The 22,187-nt window shown below is 51.9% G+C and overlaps 11 protein-coding genes across 11 annotated transcripts; 6 read left to right on the top strand and 5 right to left on the bottom strand.

Annotated features, from left to right (window-relative positions):
• Positions 1-601: 601 nt before the first annotated feature.
• N7506_009665 (uncharacterized protein) lies at positions 602-1,773 on the bottom strand (the record flags this gene model as incomplete). Its single annotated transcript, XM_056958958.1, has 3 exons — positions 602-1,446; positions 1,503-1,655; positions 1,710-1,773. 3 exons carry the CDS (start codon positions 1,771-1,773, stop codon positions 602-604), a joined length of 1,062 nt encoding a protein of 353 aa, XP_056808348.1.
• Positions 1,774-1,999: 226 nt separating this feature from the next.
• On the bottom strand, positions 2,000-3,988 carry N7506_009666 (uncharacterized protein; the record flags this gene model as incomplete). The annotated part of the gene is made up of 5 exons (XM_056958959.1): positions 2,000-2,754; positions 2,804-3,235; positions 3,283-3,447; positions 3,495-3,748; positions 3,942-3,988. The coding sequence occupies 5 exons, from the start codon at positions 3,986-3,988 to the stop codon at positions 2,000-2,002; spliced, it is 1,653 nt and encodes a 550-aa protein (XP_056808349.1).
• Positions 3,989-4,147: 159 nt separating this feature from the next.
• On the top strand, positions 4,148-4,526 carry N7506_009667 (Tim10/DDP family zinc finger protein; the record flags this gene model as incomplete). Its single annotated transcript, XM_056958960.1, has 2 exons — positions 4,148-4,245; positions 4,340-4,526. 2 exons carry the CDS (start codon positions 4,148-4,150, stop codon positions 4,524-4,526), a joined length of 285 nt encoding a protein of 94 aa, XP_056808350.1.
• A 236-nt stretch (positions 4,527-4,762) lies between these two features.
• On the bottom strand, positions 4,763-7,327 carry N7506_009668 (putative Sin3 complex subunit (Stb2); the record flags this gene model as incomplete). The annotated part of the gene is made up of 1 exon (XM_056958961.1): positions 4,763-7,327. One exon carries the CDS (start codon positions 7,325-7,327, stop codon positions 4,763-4,765), a length of 2,565 nt encoding a protein of 854 aa, XP_056808351.1.
• Positions 7,328-8,017: 690 nt separating this feature from the next.
• N7506_009669 (uncharacterized protein) lies at positions 8,018-8,425 on the top strand (the record flags this gene model as incomplete). Its single annotated transcript, XM_056958962.1, has 1 exon — positions 8,018-8,425. One exon carries the CDS (start codon positions 8,018-8,020, stop codon positions 8,423-8,425), a length of 408 nt encoding a protein of 135 aa, XP_056808352.1.
• A 1,725-nt stretch (positions 8,426-10,150) lies between these two features.
• On the bottom strand, positions 10,151-11,083 carry N7506_009670 (Frag1/DRAM/Sfk1 family protein; the record flags this gene model as incomplete). The annotated part of the gene is made up of 5 exons (XM_056958963.1): positions 10,151-10,281; positions 10,333-10,538; positions 10,587-10,829; positions 10,888-10,969; positions 11,029-11,083. 5 exons carry the CDS (start codon positions 11,081-11,083, stop codon positions 10,151-10,153), a joined length of 717 nt encoding a protein of 238 aa, XP_056808353.1.
• A 2,457-nt stretch (positions 11,084-13,540) lies between these two features.
• N7506_009671 (ubiquitin-protein ligase RMD5) lies at positions 13,541-14,907 on the top strand (the record flags this gene model as incomplete). The annotated part of the gene is made up of 3 exons (XM_056958964.1): positions 13,541-13,661; positions 13,718-13,845; positions 13,906-14,907. 3 exons carry the CDS (start codon positions 13,541-13,543, stop codon positions 14,905-14,907), a joined length of 1,251 nt encoding a protein of 416 aa, XP_056808354.1.
• Positions 14,908-15,679: 772 nt separating this feature from the next.
• On the top strand, positions 15,680-16,242 carry N7506_009672 (uncharacterized protein; the record flags this gene model as incomplete). Its single annotated transcript, XM_056958965.1, has 2 exons — positions 15,680-15,777; positions 15,855-16,242. 2 exons carry the CDS (start codon positions 15,680-15,682, stop codon positions 16,240-16,242), a joined length of 486 nt encoding a protein of 161 aa, XP_056808355.1.
• A 970-nt stretch (positions 16,243-17,212) lies between these two features.
• Positions 17,213-18,799, bottom strand: csn12 (the record flags this gene model as incomplete). The annotated part of the gene is made up of 5 exons (XM_056958966.1): positions 17,213-17,299; positions 17,359-17,779; positions 17,829-17,890; positions 17,951-18,103; positions 18,158-18,799. 5 exons carry the CDS (start codon positions 18,797-18,799, stop codon positions 17,213-17,215), a joined length of 1,365 nt encoding a protein of 454 aa, XP_056808356.1.
• A 724-nt stretch (positions 18,800-19,523) lies between these two features.
• N7506_009674 (60S ribosomal protein eL20) lies at positions 19,524-20,194 on the top strand (the record flags this gene model as incomplete). The annotated part of the gene is made up of 3 exons (XM_056958967.1): positions 19,524-19,727; positions 19,793-19,969; positions 20,036-20,194. 3 exons carry the CDS (start codon positions 19,524-19,526, stop codon positions 20,192-20,194), a joined length of 540 nt encoding a protein of 179 aa, XP_056808357.1.
• A 759-nt stretch (positions 20,195-20,953) lies between these two features.
• On the top strand, positions 20,954-22,109 carry N7506_009675 (cytochrome b5 reductase family protein; the record flags this gene model as incomplete). Its single annotated transcript, XM_056958968.1, has 4 exons — positions 20,954-20,998; positions 21,053-21,356; positions 21,412-21,489; positions 21,541-22,109. 4 exons carry the CDS (start codon positions 20,954-20,956, stop codon positions 22,107-22,109), a joined length of 996 nt encoding a protein of 331 aa, XP_056808358.1.
• Positions 22,110-22,187: the final 78 nt, after the last annotated feature.

The raw sequence follows: 22,187 nt of genomic DNA on the forward strand, positions 1-22,187 counted from the left end.
AAATCAAGCCATTGGGCAAGCTGGAACGAATATGAGAGTAACTCAAAAAGTGCTAGACCCGCGCATAGTGGAACGATAGACATCTCCGTCCGTCCGTAGACGCATATAAGACGATCATGGTGGGCGAGGATGATGTTTCCGGTGATGATCGGCACGCAGAGATCATCTTGAGTCTAAAACCATGGGGTAATGCGGAGGGCCTCCACATAGGGGCAAGGCCTGTCTGATAATAGAGTGTTGCTTTGCTGCCGTCTGATTGGGGCAGATCCTGCGGTTTCGGCTTCATGCCTCGGAAGACCAGTATACCGATCGATGCTTATTGGACGAGACAAAAACTAGCAGCTGAGTCCATACCGAAGTTTGTTCCGAGCGTACATTGAGTTTGGAGAAGCGCGTCACTTTGTTCCTTGATTTCTTTAATCGGAATCTGGTGCGGTGGAGTGCAGAGAGTATGGAGTATGGGGTTGAACGGGAGTTGCACAGTGGCAATCCTTTTTCCCTTTTTTTGCCTCCGGATTTTTGGTTGGACGAAAAGGTCATTGCCCGTTTCCAGCACTTTAGAAAAGTGTAAAACAACCTCAATTCATAGTAAAAGCTAATCTCAATAGTTCTTCTGCACCACGCCTCTTGCGAATTCCGCAAAAGTCAATCCGGGCTGCACCTCCTCCGCCAGATTCGGCTGGGTGAACACCGCCAGGGTATTCCGCGCAATCTCTTGGCCAGGACTAGCCTTGGCTCCCTTCACAAAGTGCGGCACGGCCATGAACTTGCCGCGTGTGATGAGCTGCAAGGCCTCACCGGTCTGGAAAGCAAGACAATCTTTAGGAATATTGACCTTGACGATCTCATCTGTGCGAGATCGAATATACAGACCGGCCGAAGGGTCAGGGGAGCGGGGAAGCTCGGGGAGAACACTACTCGTAGCTGAAATGCTGGGAGGGGAGGCGGCTTCGTCGAGGAACATGGCCGATGTCAGACCCGTTAGACAACCGTGGTCGAGATGCGTAGCACACCAGTCGTCGTCGCTGGCGCTATCAGCCTGCTCCTCAGTGCCGGGGAAGTAGTGCAGTAGTCTGGCCTTGGTGGTCAGACTTGTCGTGACGACATGGTGCAGATAACCTGGCTTGTAGTCTGCGATGTTGGCCTCGGCGTAGCGATCACAGGCCTTGGCAACCAATGCGGCGGTATCGATGATCAAGCCACAGAGGGCCTCTACGCTACCCCTGAATTCGGGTAATTTAGCCTCGGAGGGCCAGACATTTGGCGCGGTATACTGGGGCAGGTCCGGGAACCCATCGGCTGGAGCACTGTCCAGCGAGGGATCCTGGTAGAAGGCGCAATTCACGTAGTAAGAGCCTTTGAGCGTATCAAAGTGACCTGATTTTAGGGTTTCCTTGCCACAAGACCAGCCGACCAGGTATTTGGATTCTGGAACGGTGAGGGACTCTGAAGGAGGTTAGTGGTGCAGCTTTGGGGATATGTGTGGAGATGTGAAGATTTACCCAACTCCGCATCTGACAGCGCTGCTAGGTACGAGGAATTCGAAAGAACCTTGGCACGTAGCTCTGTGAATGTCTGAGGCAAGTCTTTCACGACGATAATGCCCAGGGACTCCGGTCCGAAAGCCTCGGTCAGGGTATCAAAGGAGACCGTTCCTGTCAAAATCAACATGAGTCTCTAACCTCTCCTGCATTCTGAGCCACTCTCACCATCAACAAGCTCTTGTAGACTCACAGTCACAGCCTGAGCCACGGTAGCCGTATTGGTATCCATCATGGAAGAAGTAGAAATCAAATTTCCCCGCTTCGACTTTATCGCTTAGCGGCGGCGCTATCTATAAAATGCAACTCAACTAGCCTACATGCTATTCCATACTGCATGCTACTTATGCCACTTCATACTACATCATGCAGGGATATAAAGTGCATGTCCAATGATAACCTTGGAAATTACATATCTTATTCAATTCCAGCCTATCGTACAATTACAATCATCCCACTCATTCACTAGAGCGTCTCGTCACAGCCCTCAGATTGCCAAACGGCAACACATCGCTAATGCGCTTAGCGCCCGTCAGCAGCATACAGAGACGGTCGATACCACAGCCCCATCCACCGGTAGAGGGTAGCCCCCACTCCAGCGCTTCGAGATAACTCTCGTCAATCTCACCAGGCTCACCGGCATCCTTGCTGAATCGCAACTGGTCCTCGAATTTGCGACGTTGGTCGAAAGGTGAGTTCTCTTCTTCGTACATGTTCACAAGTTCCCTGCCTTCGATGAAGAGCTCGCCGCGGGCAGCGACGCGCTGGTTGGTTTCCGGGTGGATAAAGGATTTGGAGAGTGGGGAGAGGCTTTCAGGTGGGTTTATGATGAAGGTCGGGTCCTTGCAAAGTGGTTCGACGTAGATGCTGCACAGTTCGTCGAGGAGGCGTGGGAGGGTTGGGTTACTGGGGAGGGAAAGGGAGAGGTCGGTGAAAATGGCGAGGACTTCGTTGAGGGCACCGGGCACTTCAAGGTCCGGCAGTTTACGGCCTATGCCTTGCTCGATCCCGAGAATAAAGTCGATTCGGCGGAATGGGGCCGTGAAGTTTGCGGTGGTGGGATTGAGAGTGCCCTTGCTCTCGTTCATGGTGCGGATATGGGCGACTATCCCGGAGAGGAAGTCTTCGGTCATGCTCATGAGATTCTCGAGGTTGGCATACGCCTGGTAGAATTCACAGGTTGTGAACTCGGCGTTGTGGGTTTTGTCTAGGCCTGCTTGGTTGTCAGCTTGATCACCTCGCGTCTCTATTTGTCTGCGCACCTTCATTCCGGAACGAGGGCCCAATCTCAAACACCTTGTCAAATCCACCGACAACGAGCCTCTTGAGCCACAGCTCTGGAGCGATTCTCAGCGACAGCTGACGATCCGAGAACTCGGTGGCAGTAGTATAGAACGGACGAGCGATCGCACCGCCCGCTACAGAACCAACGATAGGTGTGTTGACTTCCATGAAGCTCTTATCGACCAGGAACTGGCGCAGATACTGCGTGATAGCCGAGCGAGCCCGAATAATATCCGCAGTCGCAGGGTCCGCCAGAAATTGAACATGGCGAGGATATGGCGAGGTCTTGTCCTCAGTTGTGTGCGCGTCAACGGGGACATCATGCAGACATGGCGACAGCAGCTGCGGCAACTCACTCACGTCGATCGTGAGCTCACCTCGACCGGTGCGGTGCGGTTTACCAGTTATAGCTATAGCGTTTAGCGGGCGACAGTCAAGGTCGAACCGGAGGACATACAGTAGGCATCGCCGCGACGGAGAAGACGATAGAACTTCTTGAACTCTGCCGGTTGAATACTCTCCAATTGGCGCTTGTTGCACATCACTTGGAGTTTATGGCCGTCTTGCACGATATCGAAGAAGATCAATTTGCTTCCCGCGAGTCTATAGGTACGTATCCTTCCTACGAATCTAAGTACACGGGCATTGAAAAGGCCAGGCAGAACCTACCGGAGACGACGACTGTGTCTTCTACTGTCTCATTGTCGGCGAGCTCACTATACCGTGAGCGGACCTCGGCGCAGCTCACTGTGCGTGTGTCCACTGCGAGACGAGGGTATGGGTCTGCGCAGGCATCTTTGATCTGCTGCACTCGCTCCTGCAGGGCCTTTGCGGGCGATGCTGAGCTACTCTTTCGGATCGGCTGTGTTAGTCGAGTGAACTGTGTTGGGACGCGTGAAGCGGATCGTATTCCTGTTCCTGCACTGAGATTTCAGGTTAGCCATGTTCAAACAATAGGCAATGAAATTTCAAAAATTGAAGCGAGAAGCTTGTGTCAGTTATAATCCAGTAAGTTCATTGTCCCGAAGGACAGTCACTGTAGCGGTTCTAATGCGGGGATATATCATCATGTAAAAAGGAGGTAGGAAGAAACAAAAAGTAAAAGCAAGTTCTTACCATTGAAGGCCTAAGCCATGAAATGAAGCACGTCGAATTGAATGCATAACAGAATGAGAGGAAGAAGAGGAAGAAGAAGAAGAAAAGCGGCCGAACCGAGTTTTTCCACGGGGTGGCCCAAGCTTCTCCCTTAGCCAACTCCGACTCGCCCCATACATTCACGTACTATCAAACATCACCCCCATACATCCATCTCTATATCCATCATGTCTTTCCTTTTCGGCGGTGCCCCCAAGATGTCCTCGGCAGAGAAGATTGCTGCCGCTGAGACCGAAGTTGAGATGATCTCCGACATGTTCAACCGGTACGTCGGGAATGCGGCGACTCAAACGCGACCATCGCATATACCAATTGGCTTCAATCACGGTATCAGACTTTGCTAACTCCTTCCATCACAGCTTGACCGAGTCCTGCACCAAGAAGTGTGTTCCTGCCGATTACCGCGAAGGCGACCTCAACAAGGGCGAGTCCGTCTGCCTCGACCGCTGCGTGTCCAAGTTCTTCGACGTCAACATCAAGGTCAGCGAGAAGATGCAGGGTGAAGCCGCCGCCGGCAAGCAGGGCGGTGGCATGGGCCTCATGTAAAGGGACTGAGCATTGAAGAGCTTCGAATGATAGAAGTGTGAAACGTGGTCCTGTCCTGCGTTCTGGTGTACGGCTTTATGACTGGTTCGGCCTACCGAGAACTAGGATCTTTCAAGCGATGGTTCCGGATTATATCATCGTGGATGGAGGCGTAAATTGCCAATCTGTCTGAATATGTACAATATGGTGGATAAGGAAAAACAGGAGAATGAAAAAAAGGAATTATTTTACAAGCGTCAAGTCGAGAAGCCCATGGCTCGGGCTATCCATGCTGTCCATGAGGTATCGTGTTGTTCTTCGCCTTTGACCAAGGTTTTGATCCTCGTCTCGACATTGACGATGTGTCGATCGAAGTCGCTGAGTCCAGCTTCCATGTCCTCGACCTTGGACTCGAGAACATGCAGTTCGTAGTCAAGTTTGGCGCCGAGCAATTCAACGCGCTTGACTCCATCGGCCAGCTGATGGCCTTCGTCCATGAGAATATCGCTGGAGCGTTCGCGCAGGCGCTGGTATTCGGAGAATCGTTCCAGGTAGATTGAGTTGAGCTCTTCGTGTTTCTCGTACAATGTCTGGTTGAGACCATCCACGGAGTCCACTTGTCGCTCAACCCATGGCGCGGTGTGCTGGCTCAACTCGAGGATGCGCGAGCTGAAGATCCGGCCTTCGGATGAGAGCATGTCTTCTTGGGCGATGGCCTCTTCCAGATCATTAGTGTCCTTAATCGTTGGTTTCCCGCCTGCAGGTTCCCATTTGAGGACCACTTCTTCAACCGTGCTAAATGACAGGTGTCGTGCGCAGTCATTGTCTCGCCTCTCCATCTCACGTTCAACATCTTGGAATTCTTCACAGCTTTGATGACGCCGTAGGGCCATCGTAGCAATCCCACTTATTGAGCCATCACGATCGCGCTCGCGGTCCGTGGATGCTGCAGTAGATCGAGACATGACACGCTCAATGTCCGATTCTTCGTCAATCATCTGAGGCTGCTGCACGAGAGATGGATTGAGCTGAGTCTGATCGGGCTCATCGTCAAGCGGTGCCGCCTCGATATGAATCTCGGGGGCTTTGATCTCGCCGGAGTCAGGTATGGGAGAGAGTCGAGTAGAAGGCTCCTCGTGCTCGTTTTCTTCTTCAATGACTTCATCAAACTCGTTTGTTGTCCTCGTTTCAGACCTGAAACCGGAGTCTGTTCGCGCTTTCGTATACGGTGTATCGTTGTCACTGTCGATTGAGGGGCGGTAGGCAGCATCATGTGTCAATTCGGAGTTTTCGCGGGAGTGATGGTGGTGCGAGCGAAGCCCTTGGAGTCCAACTGCATCCTTGAAGCGTCCCAGCCCAGCGCGCGCATCTGAAACCCGGCCACTGACACCCTTCTTGCGATAATCTTTCTCTTCGGTAACTGATGGATCGGCTATGTGCATCGGACGGTCAAGGGCCAAGCTAGATCTCTCGGGGCCTGAATCCTCTCCTTGGTGTTTCTTGCGGCTGGTCCAGACATATCCACCTTGTTCGTCGGTAGTGAACATCATGTCGGATCCAGTTCCACGTGAGAAACCATCTTCATGGCCACTCTTGCGCGGCTTACCGAGCCAAAGCCACTTTGCTCTTCCGCCGTTGCAGCACTGCACAAAAGTATCCAGATCGAGCGTTTCGATATCAGCGATACCACCTTTGTCGCGCCCGCGAACCATTCCCATAACCATCTCACCACCCTGCCCACTGAGTTCTGCCATGGTTGATTTCACTGCATCCGTCCATCCTTCCGAGTTCGCAGCTTTGGCAGTGGCGCGGTGCAGACGATCTAAAGTATGTCGATCGAGTCTTCGCGAGCGCTTCATTTTCTGTGATTTTTGGAATCCGCTAATCCCCCTCTTCAGGTTGTAGAAGTCGAATGCATCTTTCCCCACAGGGGCTCCATAAGCATGCAGGCGGTTTCGAGCTCCGAGCAACGTGCCTAACATGGCAGCGACACTTGTCGGTCCTAGACTGCTGTCGCTTGGCTCGATATTATACAAGTCGGTTCCAATGTCTGTCCACCAGTCGCTGATTGCAGCCTCAGTCACATCACATAGCAGACCGTCGACATACTCCGGTGCTAACTTATCAAACACCATCAGCGCAATCTGGCATTGTTTCACTAACTCAATCACCGCAGCATATAGCGGAACTCTCTCGCTGGTCCGGTATAGCTGGTGGAACTTCGCCTCAGTGGCAGCGGACGGGGATTGGAGCTTCAGTCCGGCGCGACCAGCGCACCCAAGTCTCTTCAAGTTCTCGTTCACAATGAAGTCTTCTCTATGCTTCTTGATATCACCTTCTGGGACGGGTATGACACTCAAAGCGGAAGGAAATGAACCCAAGTCTGTGACCATGACTGTCCCTAGTGGTGTTTCCTTCTTTTTGGCGTGGCATTGCTTCATAGCATCGAAGTACATCCGCAGACGAGGCGACCATGTACTCTCATTTGTCGGTACACTCAAAACTCCCACTATTACGGTATGCGACAGATCACCAGTAAATGTCGATATGACGAACGTCGGGTGCACACGAGAACAAGCCCATTGTTCAACAATGTATATCTCATAGCCCTGGAGTGTGGCCCGTCGGTGAAGCACATCGGTGGAAGAATCTTCTTCAAGGTATCGAAGGGCGACCGGGTCGACGAATACCAATCTCTGGTGACCGTGTTGCGGGGACCGGTCGCTTTCATGTGTATGTGAGGTGGGGCTTCTCTTGATACCCTCCGGCGTGAGACTGGGTTCGGTTCGATCAAGCGACACGCTCGGGGTGCTGGGATGCATGGTGACTGTTTTCCGGGTGGGAATTTCGGTGTGGGCAACTATAACGATATGGCTGCTGCTTTTCGGTGCTGCAGCAGGCCACTTCTCCTAAGCCGTTGATGCGAAGGGAGTGCCGACCGATCCTCGCTCTTCGTCAGGTCGGGGCAATTATGGCATGTCCAGGTAACAAATCTCGAGGCATATTAAGAGCCTATACCGAGTAAAGAAAGACGGTCTCGTAAACAAATGCCCAGAGAGCAATGTCTTTCGGAGGTGTGCAGAAGCGGCGACGTCACTGCAGGGGCGGTGAGTTTAATCTTCAGGCCGCCAAATTCACTCCACACGTCTTCGGAACTACCTCGATCTCTACTCCGTACTTCTTGAAGACACTCCAGCCACATGTCTTAGGTCGAGAATTTCTGAGCTTGTTGGGATGTTTTGTGCTCATTATGCCGAGCATGTCTACTATGTTATAACTGATTTTGTTACTGATCGGAGAGAAGCCAGTCATAGCCCAAACCTCGCTCAGCGAGATGGCACACGAAGTTTATAATTCCGAATTAAAACTGCCTTTCAAAGACTCTTTGACATGATATGATGTTGTTTGTTCTAACACAGCTCTTGATTTCACACTGGTTGTCGGCACCTAGACCAGTTCAGCTCGAGCTGTTTACCAACGGCCCTGCGATTTGGATAGTTAGCCAATGAACCATGTTCACGGTGAAGGTGTTCAACATACTCCGCCCTGAGGTCCGCCGGGTCCACCGGGGCCTCCATGGCCTCCGTGGCCTTCATGTCCTCCAGGTCCGCCCTGGTGACCACCTGGGCCACCGGGACCGCCAAAGCCTTGGGGACCACCCTGATGACCTCCCGGGCCGCCTTGAGGACCTCCAAAGCCAGGACCGCCTTGGTGGCCACCGGGGCCTCCAAATCCTCCAGGACCACCGGGACCACCGTTATGTTGTTGAGGAGGGCCACCCTGGGGGCCTCCAAAGCCGGGGCCGCCAGGACCGCCTTGGTTGCCCTGGGGAGGAGGGCCCTGCTGGCCGTGGTGGCCGTGCTTCTCTTCGTGGTGGTGGTGGAATAGACCCATGGTTGATGAGGTGTGAGGGGTGGTGAGGAAATAGGTAATCAGGTTTTAGAAGACAAATGTGAGTGAGTATGAGTGTCGTATGGGGATGAGAGAAGGGAGGGCATCCAGCTACTCTTTATACAAAATTGGGACCGGAATGGCGTCACCATTCGCAACACCAAACAGCCTAGCTGCTACTACTAAGATGCTATGGGCTGAGGCTAGTCTTAGATTGGGAGGATGTCATCACTTACGACTCCCAAAAGCAGAGGTGGGGTAGCGGAGGGCTATTGTTGGAACAGGCTTCAAGTATTTCCGCCACCGATTGTTTCGATCGATGAAGCGAGACCTAGTCGGATCTGATATCAAGTTCCGAATTACGAGCTGATCTCGCCACCACCTGGGCATCTACCTCGGGTTATCCGTGGAGTATCTTAGAGAAGATGGTCACGAAGTTGGAATCCCAACATCTAACCAATTGGGCTCAAGTTTCGATGGCCAGCCAAGCTTTGCAGCTCAGTATTGGCGTACCATTGAGTTCTTTAGACTGGCGGGGCGTACGAATCGAGCGCCATCGTTGATCAATGGTTAATCGGATTTCCGCCGCCGAGGCTTGGCATTAGGGCTATGAGTTGGATGCATACGTATACCTCCCCACAGCTTCAGCCCTGTAGGATAGCTCGATTGCTGGAACATCACCCAATTTTCGGGGTTTTTGAAAAGCCTAGGGATATTCTCGGTCTAACTCATCACCGCCATCAGACCGGTTGCCGGTCTGGTCTCGCGGTCCTAGAAGGGAGAGCTATGCCTGTATCAGGTTAGACCCGCTCAGCCTTGGGGTCGACTGGAATAGAGCCTCCAGAAGACAATTTGCGTCTAGGTAGTGCAGTTGAGCCCTGTAGGTTACTATCCATGGATTCCAATGTTTGCCATTTTCTTCAGCCCTGGGGGTAGGTAGAAAAACATTAACATATCTCGTTTGAGGTGAGTGACGAGACGATATACATCTCAATCTCCCGGGTATTTCCTTTCAGCGTTTTTCTTCCAGGTGAAGTTGGAGCTCGTCGCAAAAGCTCACGGAGACTTATAAATGCCCCGGTCCTAGATTCCAAGAGAATGTACCATAGAAACCGGGCGTCAGAGCCCTGGAGCAACCCTGAAAGTCAAAGCGAGACCCAACCCCATCACCACGAGGGAATGTTTCCATACCCACAGCTAGGCTGGTGGGTCTTTAAATAAGCAATGCAGGTGATAGACAGCCCGTTCTACGGAAATGTAGCTCGTACGATTTGGTGAATATGCAAGCCTCGGGTCATCATTTAGGCGTGCTACTTTCTCAACCTTCTGGAGTAGCGGGTACTCAAAGCAGTGTCTTTCAAATGACGAAAATTGAATAGTTCTCTATATCCATGGATTTTCTTTCGACATGATCTAATAGCCTGGCTTTGGTCCAGCCTACCTCAGTCTTCTGCATCCACTGCGGGCCCGTTCAAGACGGGGGGAGAGCTTTCAAGGGTTCCCCCGAAATGGCCATGTTCCGGTAGTGACGGTTTCAAGAGTTGCAAATGGGAGTGTCCCATTCCGCAAAATTGGCGAGCAACCAACCAACCTTGGACCTATGAATAAATCTGCTCGTCCTCCAGGACTGTCAATGATGAGAAGTTGAAGTCTTGGTATTCGTTCACGAGTGTCTATATATGTACATTTTGAAGTAAATGGTCAACCGCCAATGCTTTGAATCCAGCAAAGCGCAAATTTAGTATCCAGGCAAGTCAAGGCAAGCTCATGCTCGTTCTCATTTCGAGCTGTTGATAACCCTTGGGGTTCTGGAGGTTCCTTTGGGAAGAAGGCAGTTGATCCACGATCAAGGAGAGAATGTAGCCAGTAAAGACAAAGGCAATGACTAGCAAACGAGTTAGTAATGCCCTATCAGGGGGAGAGACGAAACACATACCCCACTCGAGGGTGGCAGCCATATTGTTCTGGTTGTAATGGGTGTGTTCAGTGATCCGAAAGACGATAATGAGGGTGAGTTCAATGACGATGAATGACACTTTGATCGCGAAACTTGTTAAGAGCATAGGCTCGCGGAGAGCATGGGCTATGCCCAAATAGATATAGTCCAGGGCCATCAAGGCTGCGCTGACTAGGAAGCCCACACTGGTATTGGTCAGCAATGTATATCGAAGCTTGGCGGAGGGTACTGACATGAAGACTGTGACACAGACGTCGTGGGTGAAATGGTGGGCGATGTTATCGAGGACGGAGAGCATAATCAATCCTATGCTTCCAATGATGGTGAAGAGGAAGGAGCCGTGTGTGCAGAGTTTGTTGATATATCCCTTGGATTGGACGAATTGATAGAAAGAGAGATTGAGGAGTAGGACGGTCGTGATACAACCGATCATGAACAATGGTTTGAGTTCTTGGGCTCCGATATCCGAAATGAATCTATTCGAGCCTGTTAGGCCTTGGCAACGGTTGACGTGGGGGATATGAAGGTTCTCACGGGATGTTCTGGCCAGGCTTCATGAGGCCGTATCTAGGCTCCCCGATCATGGTCCAATGGCCCAACATGGCCAGCAGCATAGCTAGAAGAAAGCGAGTCAATTGAGGCCTCCTTGCGACCGGGGGTGAAGAAGAGTCTCACCTAGCCAAGTTGAGGCCGCAACGGTCGGAAAGACCCAGGAAGGGGGCGACAGCATGGCGTATAATTTAGCAAGAGAGGGACGAGATGAGCATAATCTGTTATAACGATGGAAAAGAGCGTGGGCCGGTGAAGTTGGATACCAGCCACATCTCTTAGGAGCAGTGGTCAAGGAGAAACGATCCTTACACAGAGAGATTCAGGTGTGAAAGGTGCCTGTCGATCCTTACTAGTATGTGTCCCCAATGACGATGGTTATGGTATGTGGGTCAATGAACCAAAATACCCCTACCGTTTCGTGTAAAAGACACGCGTTTCGTATATGAAAGACCGAGATTGGGCCCTGAAACATACAAAGCCCTTTTCTTTTGGCATTAGCCGTAAGGATACGAGTACTGCCTAGTTTATAATTAGACTTAAAGAATCTCACCGTTGGAGTCTATCTGCGAGAAAAATTCTGATCACTGATCTGCACCTTCCCACGATCTGTAAAAACAGGTTCTCTGTCCACGATGACTCCATAATTGAACAGTCCACGGGTCTTTGAACCCTTCAGCGGGGGTGGGGCTGGGAAAAGAGTATGGTGTTAACGCAGACACAAAGTCCATTGTGTATACCCCGAGACGGACACCGTCCTTCGTCCCCCCCCACATACCTCGAACAGCGTTGCGCCTGCGACTGTCCTATGATCGATGGCGTCTGCCCCCCTCTGTACGGAGTACGCAGTACTTGTGTCCAAACATCCCATACCAGTGTATTGAATATCGGCGAGCTGTCAGCGCTAATGGTGTGCCGGCTGGTAGGGTCGTAGTGTCGCGTGACAGCTCACGAGCAGAGCAGAGCGAGTTGAAAGACACCACAGCTCACATTCAGTGGAACTGTCTTTCCCAACGTGACGGGAGGAGCATCAGCCATGTCGGATCTCTCCAAATTCATGGAGATAAACACGTTCGAGGAATGCGAAGGGGATGAGCTGACACAGGTGTGGAGTGTTCATCGTACTCGTATGCTTGCAAACCTAGGCGATAGCGTTGAGAGTCGAGATTGTGAGAGCTAGTGAAATGAAGGGTCATCTTGGATTACCTGTAATCGCATGACATGAAATTTATGGCGATATTGGAGGTCCATTGAAATCAGGGCGTGAGGGTCGGTGATAGGATGGCGCCGTGACTATCAACGGGCTATTATCCACTAGTGAGGCTGGGGGCTGTGCGCATTTTTGTTGAAATCCCGGCGTTCCCACTGGTTGCTGCTTCATTTTTTGGCGCTTTTGCCGTACTCGTATTGAAGATTCTGAGAGTGAAGTGAGGGTACATTCCAGCAATGGTGGCAGTGAGACTGTCTCTGCTCAGATGTACGGAGTACTCCGTGCATTTTGCTCAGGTGTCGGGGTACCCTCAGTGGTCGCCATCCGAATACAGCATACGGGGTACTACGAGTAATGAGACATGTCTACGGCATACGGAGTACGGAGTATGATCTCGGAAGTTGAAATGCGAGTTATCAGAAACTCCATGCAGAGTGCAGTGCCAAGGAAGATCGCGAGTTAAATGAAAGCTAATCGTGCGGGACAGGGGCACCATCGTCACACCACTGCTTGAGACGCGTGATCAACAAAGCCCGACGCGTAATGGAAGATATTTACATGTTACTCCGTATGTCCAAGACTCTTCTCCAAAAGCCACCAACATGGGTGACCAGTAGTGAAAAGACCATACGGGCGATGAGGATGAGAAATCTTCCATCGATCGCACCGAAGACAATCTCGAGGGCCAAAGCCAAGGAGGATTGAGGCAATGTTTGTTCAAAAATTCCCTGCCGTTCCGAAGACCAACAGGAGTAGTCAATTTGGTAGTTTTCAACTAGCAAAAACACGATCTCGGATCTCTCCTCACTGATGCGTGTAAAACCCGTGCACTAGGATGAAGAAGAAAAGAAAAAGAAGAGGAAGGGCGGGCGTGGACGGAAGTATTTATACCTTCCTTCCGGTTTGGGGCGCGCTAAGCGAAAAGGTAGGCGACGAATGATTCACCCCCTTTCGGCGCCTCAGGCTTCCACATGCGAGGGGGCGTGACTTTCAATAGAACAATTGTAGGACTACTTGTATCCCATCAGTGCTGGTATTCTGTACTCTCTCTGTATTCAGCTCAATCACATTACGGCTTCTGCTCCACACGTCTCAGTCTCATCTGCGGAATATCACGGAATGTCTCACGGAATCCTCACGTCCTCACTTTACGGGTCACGTGGCCATGGCGTAAGGTCACAGCGATCATCGGGAACAGCATGATTCTGCACAGTGCGATCATGATTCCTTTCCCCCTCTCTTGTGCGCCTCAAATCCTCATTTTACGTATTCATCTATCCGGGCCACCCTATCTCGAACCCGAGTCGTGACATAGCCCCGAGGCGGCATACGTGCAGCCCAATAGCTCTCATTCCGCGGTTTCTCCACATGGCACCGAGTCCGTGGCGGTAACTTGATCATCTCCGCACGGTCCGACGCAACTCCGACATGGAAGCCGTGCAAAAAGAACACGACCGGATTCTCAAGAAGACGAAGGCGTCTCAAGGAATCAAAAATGTTCAATCCACCATCGATCTGTTGCAGTCCGCCCGGGAGGCTATCGCTGCCGGTAGGTAGTCCCGTTACGCCCCCGCTCTTCCCTCGCTGACAGCCGTCACCGGATAGATCCATCCTCTGCTTCAGTGACCTTGGCCAAGCTTCAAACACCCGTCAAATCATCTTTTGATTCCATCAATGACAGTTTGAAGGAGACCCATAGTGGTCTCAACAAGTACACCAAGTCTTTAGACAAGGTATGCGCCGTTCTCGGCACCTCACTCCACCCGGGACTTTTCATCTGACATCGGAGCCAGCTGTTCAAAGACCGACCACTCCCAACGACCGAACACGATGCTCTCTCTTCGCAAGATACCCTGATCAACCGGGCCATCGCTATGCATCTTCTCCGGGAAGGGCAGTTCGGCGTGGCGTCCGCCTTCCTCGACGAGATCGCCGAGCAAAGGCCCGAAGACAAGCCCACAGAATCAACACAATCAAGACGGGTCAAATCCGAAGGCGAACCGAGCAGATCCGGTAGCCTACTAGATCCCCACGACGTTCCCTCCGCCGAGGTCCGCAACCAGTTCGCTTCAATGTACTACATCCTCCAGCAACTACAAGACCACCGAAACCTGCTACCCGCCATTGAATGGTCGAGAGAGAATCGCGAGGCGCTTGAATCCCGGGGCAGCAATCTTGAATTTGAATTATGTCGCCTCCAATACGTATGGCTGTACCATGGCGGAGGTAACCAAGACACCGCAAGCGGCTGGGCAGCAGCGCTGCAATATGCGCGACGGGAATTCTGGGTGTTCGTGCCGCGGTACTTACACGAGATCCAGCAGCTCGTGGGTGCCATGGCCTACACCCCCAATCTCGGCGGCTCTCCGTACGCCGCCCTCTTCGACAATCCCTCTGCCTGGGACGATGTAGCGACCTTCTTCACTCGCGAGTTCTGCTCGCTGCTAGGCCTGTCGGCGGACTCGCCTCTATACATTGCTGCCACGGCTGGCGCAATAGCACTGCCAACTCTGTTGAAGCTCCAGACCATTATGAAGGCAAAGCGCACAGAGTGGACCTCTGAGAACGAGCTGCCTGTTGAAATCTCCCTTCCGCCTCAATACCTCTTCCATTCCATCTTTGTCTGCCCCGTGTCCAAGGAACAGGCGACTGATGATAATCCGCCGATGATGATGCCATGTGGTCATGTCATTGCGCAGGAGTCCTTGAAGCGACTGAGCAAGGGCAACCGGTTCAAGTGCCCATACTGCCCCAGTGAGAGTCACCAAAAGGAAGCGATCAAAGTGTTCTTGTAAAGTCGGGATGGGCCGACATTTCTCTGTTTTACGTTTTTATGTTCAGCGACACGACGGGGCGGTTCGGGATTTTCTGAGGGCGTTCAGCATCGGCGTTCGGGGGTGTTTCTGTCATTCTCTCGCAGCTACTCAAGGTCACCAATATATTTCAATGGCATTTTGAGGGTATCATTCTTTATATTCTTTCCAAAGTACTCCATATACTCTGTACTCCGTACTCCCGTAGCTCTTCCAAGGTTCCCAGCCAGTGCTCCGTACGTCATTGGAAAGATGACCCTAAAAATACCATACAATTACAATCAAATTTGAGTCGATCCACACCTGCAAACCGGCAATTTCGTTTGCCTCGAATGCAACCCCTGATTGGCTCCCCCTGAAAGCCGTGACCTCGCGGTGTTTTGGCGACTCCCAAAAACCACTTTACGCGTCTCAAACTGGTTGTGACGCGTCTTGCGCCGAGACCACTCCGTCTGCTGCAGCCCAATTGGACCTGTCTAGTGGCCGATCAGCCATACATAAGCTGTCAGGTTCACGTCCTGTATCCTGCATGACAGCTGAGCACTCCCGTACATACAGTGTAGTACAAAATGTAATGAATTGAGCTCCATGATAAATAGACTTGCTTGTCCCCCCCTGAGCTCACCCACTTCTGACTCCCTCTCCCTCTTCACAATGTCTAAACGAGCACCAGAAACCCCTATACCCAAATACCGAGCTTCGAAAGCCTCAGCTTTCACGCCTCAATCCCGCCGAGTCCACAGAAAAGACCGCGATGTCCCACGCTCCACTTCCGGCTCAGGTCCAGGCTCAGGCTCAGGCTCAAGTAAACCCCAAGAGCGTCGCAGACACGACAAGCCCCCCAGACGTAACGTAAGTCCATAAAACCAACCTTGCCAGACAGCCCCCGCAACCCACGAAACCAAGCCCTAACCACGGAAACCCACCAGAACCCCCAGCACCTCCCCAATCGTAATGCTCCGCGTAGGGCCAGAAAAGCGCCTCTTCGCAGCCCACGAAACCATCCTAACCACATCCTCATTCTTCGCCGCCCACTGCGCCGCCCAGCAATCATCTCGAAGACCACGCCCACCCCTCCAACCACCAGGCAAGCGCATAGACCTCCCAGAAGAACAAGCAGAAGTCCTCTCCTGCGTCCTGGAATTCCTCTATAAAGGCGACTATTACCCGCGTCTGCGGCATAATAGCCGTACACAGAGCTGGGAGCTGGAAGACGCGGGCGTCTCGGGGACTGGAACTGGTGAGTTGAGTCAAGCTACGGCGACGGTGTTTCATCACCAGGTTGGAGGTGTGATTCTACGAGATACGGCGATCTAGTAAGATATGATATCAACTGCGATTGTGATTCTGTTTTGCGAGAACATTTGCTAATGCAGGTGGTGTCTAGTTGTGCGGCGCAGAAATACGGTCTGCCTGGATTGCAGCGGCTGGCGCTGCGGAAACAGGGATTGCATTCTGGGATTCAGTGTAGTACTATTCTTGCGAGTGCGAGATTTGCGTATGCGAATACGCCGGATACGGAGTCGAAGCTGAGGGCGCATTATTTGGCGCTTATTGTTAGGTCGAGGTCGACTTTTATGAGAAGTGGGACTATGCAGGCGGAGATGGAGAAGGGGGGAAGTTCTTTTTTGATCTTTTTGTTGCGATGTGTAATCATATGGTGAGTTCTGGGTTCTGAGTTCTGTTTGGTCTGGTTGCTAATGTGTTAAAGGATGACTATGTCCCCCGGGGATCGGTTGCTAGTTCGGTGAGCACTAATCGTTGTTAGGTTTGAATGGCAGATGGGGGCGGGCATTGTATTTGGTAGGTGGAATTGTGGAGGTTGGCGGTTGAATCTCTTTCGTTGTTCCTTTGGCTTCATACCCGTGTACTATTATGTTAGACATATGATATAGTGGATAATTGTAAGTTTGCTGAAAACTGAAGTATAACTTCGAGGAATGTGTCGTAAATTCGTAATTATGGATGCTATAGCTATCCTGCCCGTGTCCTGTGTTCCCCTTGCCTGGTCAGGTATAGATAGAGCAGTGGAATGGAACTTGGCGTTCGAGCTGTGCAATATTCCAAAGCTATGCTAACCTGGTGCCATTAATCTGATGAGGCGGGGCATTTGGTTGGTGGTGATGGGCTCGATCGTTTCGACTCGTGGTTCCATGTTGATTGCGGTATTGGGTTTGATATCGATGGTCATTGGATTGTTCAGCTCAAGCCGAAATGCCTTTCTCGGACATTTGGTTGCAGCGGGCTCAAGTATTGCGTACACTGTAGTGCGCTACAAGGGACGCTCTTAGACGCCAGTGCCAGGGAACACATTGCCGCCTTTGCTGAGAACAATGATGCCTCGTTCCCGCGCAATGTATCCTTTCATAAGGCCCTGGAAAGAAAACCACGCGTTAGTGCATAAATTCCCTTTGGAGAGATTGAGTATCTTACCTTGTAGATGAGGTTAGCCAGTAAGCACTCCACCTCATCAATGTCGACCCGAGATCGACCGCTTGCAGGGGTCCCCACACGGAGGGCAGCTGCAAATTCATTCACATGAACACGAGTCCGTCGAACCGGGGGTTGGCCATCCTTAGGCTCCTCAAACCCACCGGCGAGGTAGACTTTGCGGAACAGATTACGCAGGGTTATGTCACGGCCGCGTTCCAGTGGCAAGTAAATACGTCTCTTGACGAATTCCTCCTCACCCGCGGCCATGGCCTGGTCAAATCCAGCCAAATCTCCCTTGCGGATGCAATTTGAAAGAGGCCGGAAAAGCACCTCGAGGCGTGGGAATTGTGCTAGGAGCTTCTTGCTAGGAAGAGTGTGGGTGGTCACCAGATGACATGGAATCAGGTATGTAAGAATGAGTCTAAAGAGTTGATCAGTAGAGTCCATCTGCAGCTTTTTCAGCCACTTACTCTCGATTCTTCGTCGCGCCACGGTGACACATTCTCCAAGCCCATGTCAAATGTTCTTCAGCCTGCGTTGCAATATATCAGTTTTAACTGTTCGGTCTTTGAGATCAAAGGGTCCTCATTACCTCAGCATAGTTCTCTTCCAAGAAGTGAATCACACCCACGTAATACTCAAACGCAACAATGTGTGATTTGGGGAACGCCTCGGGAGGGGGCAAGTCTGCTGCCGAGGCCTTGATGGCGCGGAGAAGGTTCTTTGTGAGGCCAACGGAGTTGATCTAGAAAGAACATCAATGACTGGAAGGACAGTGTGATTTATAAATGCCAATTACCTTGAAATAAATCTTGAAAAGAAGGTTGGTCATGTTGTAGATCCCCCACTTGCGCGATTCCTCGAGAGCGGCTCTGTCGCTCAGACAAAGGGTGAACATGCGGTTAATGATCCGCGCAGCTTCTTCCAGGTTGGCGTTCTTCTCAACATCGGGAGAGATATCCTCCTGGAAACCGACAACGGCCGAGCCTTGTGACGCCGCTTCAATATCGGCATTGATCGCAAAGATCCGCAGATACTTCCCGACTGTGTACAAACAAGGAAGCGTCCAAGCGGGGAGACCGGAGGATCCCGAGTAGGCCCTGATGAGTGTATTGGCAACTTTCTTCCAGGCATTGAAGAGCGCGCCGACGCTGGCTCCGCGAATGCCATCTTCGCACTTGATCAATTCACCCACGGCCTCCCAGTAGACAACGAATATTTCCACCCAGGCATTTTGCTCGGCCTTGGGTAACTTGGGACCTTTTCCGTGGAACAGCAGGTAAGGGATATCGAGTGAGACGGACGCGGCGTTGGACAGTTCGTAAAACGAGCGCAGGCGGTTGGGATCGCCGGGCGGCGCGATCGGAGCGAGCACTGCAGCTAGATCTGAGCCAGATCCATTGATGTAGGCATTCTTGAATGCGGGCGCAATTGAGCTCATCGTGTGAGAGCCACGCAGCTAGAGTTCCCGAACCTGGTGTTAGTATGAGTATGCTCGGCAAGAGACTAGGTGGAGTCAAAATGAAGGCAATACGTATGACCAACAACAGCGAGAGAGCAACATTTGGAGACATGTGGGGTAACGACGACCGTGTGGCTGGTGATGTGGCGTATGGATTGTGGCGCATGTGTAATACTGCCAAGGCGGTATGCCGCGGCTCCACTCGCTTAGGGCAAGGGCGTCAACCCTAACACAATTGACGGCCTCACAATTCTCAATTTCCCCCGACGGCACACTAACGACTCAAACCACCACAGCGACAATCACAGTGAGTATCTCCATCTTGAATTGTCGAAAATTCATACTAACATTCAATTCTTCCAGATGGGTGAGTGATTTCTATTCCTTTCCCGACCCCCCAAGGACTATCTTCGAGGCAAACGGTGCGCGCATACGGTTGGAGGAATTCAAGACGCAAAAGACCCCCAAGGCATCGACTAGACCGCCACAGCAAAGGAGGATACACATGGAATCGACCCCGATTAAAATCATCGAAGTGGAGGAACGCACAATGCTGTCGAACAAGGCCACGCTTCGTCGAATCTCGAATTTTTCAACATTCAAAATCCACCCCTGGTCTTCTTGATTTTTCGCCAACCGTCATCGCGCACTGATTTTCTTCTCGACTTGAAACCCCGGGGCAATTCGATTCCATCTAGGAACCATGACTGACGGATCATCAGGGCGTCTTACTGAGTACCAGGTCATCGGGCGTCACCTGCCCAACGAGGCGAACCCCACGCCCAAGCTGTACCGCATGCGCATCTTTGCGCCCAACACTGTTGTGGCCAAGTCCCGCTTCTGGTACTTCATGGCCCAGCTCCGTAAGCTCAAGAAGGCTAACGGCGAGATCGTCTCTCTCAATGTCGTACGTTGAAACCCGCTCTCGGAAGGAAATGGAACGGTACTGATCTGGATTTTTTTTTGCTCTAGATTGCCGAGAAGCGTCCCCTCAAGGTCAAGAACTTCGGTATCTGGATCCGCTACGACTCGCGCTCCGGCACCCACAACATGTACAAGGAGTTCCGTGAGATGTCCCGCACCGACGCTGTTGAGGCCCTCTACCAGGACATGGCTGCCCGTCACCGTTCCCGTTTCGGCTCCATCCACGTACGTTCTATTCCCCCAGTTCGACTTCGATACACGTGCAACATCTAACAATTCTTTTCCCTACAGATCCTGAAGGTTGTTGAGATCGAGAACAACGACTCCATCCGCCGCCCCTACATCAAGCAGCTCCTCCAGAAGGACCTCAAGTTCCCTCTGCCCCACCGCGCCGGTGGCAAGGTCGGCAAGAAGATCTTCGCCCACTCCCGCCCCTCTACCTTTGCTTAAATGTGATGTTCTGGGTTTTGGGTATGGAGTGTGTGGATGAATGACTGTTTATGGCCATAGCATGAAAGATGGTCGCGTGGAAACCACTGCCCTCCCCGGGCGAGATGGTTGGATGTCTCTAGTCCCGTATGGTGGCATCTCTAGGTTATTTTGAAAAAATCATCGGGTTTCTTGAATCATCCAGTTTCTCTCAGTAGATAGACTTGTCCGTCTGCAGAGGGCAACGGTCCTGGGTCTTGGTACATGTAACGCTCTTCGATCGGTTTGCTCCTAGGGTCCTCTCAAGGCTTCCAAGGTTGTATAACTAGAGGTCTCCCTGCTATCGGTCCTCAACGAAGGCCATGAATCCTGTCCTTTTGTCTCATATACTCTACGAATTATGGTCTAATAAAATGTTATCCTCGACTCTACTGCTGTCCAACAACATAGTAAAATCTTTAAAATGAATTGGAAGCAATGAAATAGTGAAAAGTGGTGCCTTGCAATTCAGGCACTAGCTGGTAAAAATCACTCCGTCTACAGCGACCGCTTCTTCGTTGCCAACGCTCGTTATCACTGGTAAAAGAAAGTTCTCCATAGTCAATATCATACATGCCCCTGCCAATTAACCCCGTATTTCCGAGTGCATAGACCGGCCCTGAAGGGTGACGATTCGTAATATTGCGTCATGCGAAATCGGGTCGGGAGCTGTCCGCTTTCGCATAATCCGAGTTCTTCCCTTCGCTCGCTTTCTACTTCTTCTCCCTCCCCATTGCAATCATGTTCGCTCGTCAAACATTCCGTTGCGCACAGCCCTTGAAGCAGGTGAGTCCATTGTTTTCTTTCTAATGAATAAGAGCTAATTCGGCCTTTCTCCAGAGCTTCCGCAAGTACTCTGCGGAGGCCGCTCCCAAGGCCGCTCCCAAGGCCGCTCCTCCCCCTCCTCCCAAGAAGGCCAACTTGACCCCCATCTACGTTGGTGTCGGCCTTGCCGGTCTCGCCGCTGGTGTGTACCGCTACAGCAGCTCTGCCGTGGCTGAGCCCAAGGACCGCCCCAAGGTCTTCAACGGCGAGGACTGGGTTGACCTGAAGGTGTCCAACATCGAGGTTCTGAGCGCCAACACCAAGCGTATTCGCTTCGCGTACGAAGATCCCGAGGCTGTCTCCGGTCTCCCCGTTGCCTGTAGGTATCTCCCGTGCTTTTCAGCCCATCAATTGATCGCTAACGTTATATCAAGCTGCTCTGTTGACCCGCTTCAAGCCCAACGGCGCTGAGAAGAATGTTCTCCGTCCCTACACTCCCACCAGTGATGAGGGTAATTCACGAATCCTCCCCAAGCCATAGTATGTCTGCTAATGAGTCATAGAAATCCCCGGTTACCTTGAGCTTGTCGTCAAGGCTTACCCCAACGGTCCCATGTCTGAGCACATTCACTCCCTGAACGTCGACCAGCGCCTGTCCTTCAAGGGTCCTCTTGTCAAGTACCCCTGGGAGGCCAACAAGCACGACCACATCGCCCTCATTGCCGGTGGCACCGGTATCACCCCCATGTACCAGCTCGCCCGTGAGATCTTCAAGAACCCCGAGGACAAGACCAAGGTCACCCTGGTCTTCGGTAACGTCACTGAGGATGACATCCTTCTGAAGAAGGAGCTCCAGGAACTCGAGAACACCTACCCCCAGCGCTTCCGTGCCTTCTACGTTCTGGACAAGCCCCCTGCGGAGTGGACCGGTGGCAAGGGCTACATTACCAAGGAGCTCCTGAAGACCGTCCTCCCCGAGCCCAAGGAGGCCAACATCAAGCTCTTTGTCTGTGGTCCCCCTCCCATGTACAAGGCCATCTCTGGTCCCAAGGTCAGCCCTAAGGACCAGGGTGAGCTCACCGGTATCCTTGCCGACTTGGGCTACTCCAAGGAGCAGGTCATGAAGTTCTAAGCTTGTAAATTAGATAGCTATTCCAAGATACAGATACTGTACTGCCTACCGGGCTTGTATATTGATGCATCTTGTTTG

This window comes from Penicillium brevicompactum (assembly GCF_028827555.1).
Source record: "Penicillium brevicompactum strain IBT 35665 chromosome Unknown utg000006l_segment0_segment0, whole genome shotgun sequence".
In the NCBI taxonomy this organism is placed as follows: domain Eukaryota; kingdom Fungi; phylum Ascomycota; class Eurotiomycetes; order Eurotiales; family Aspergillaceae; genus Penicillium; species Penicillium brevicompactum.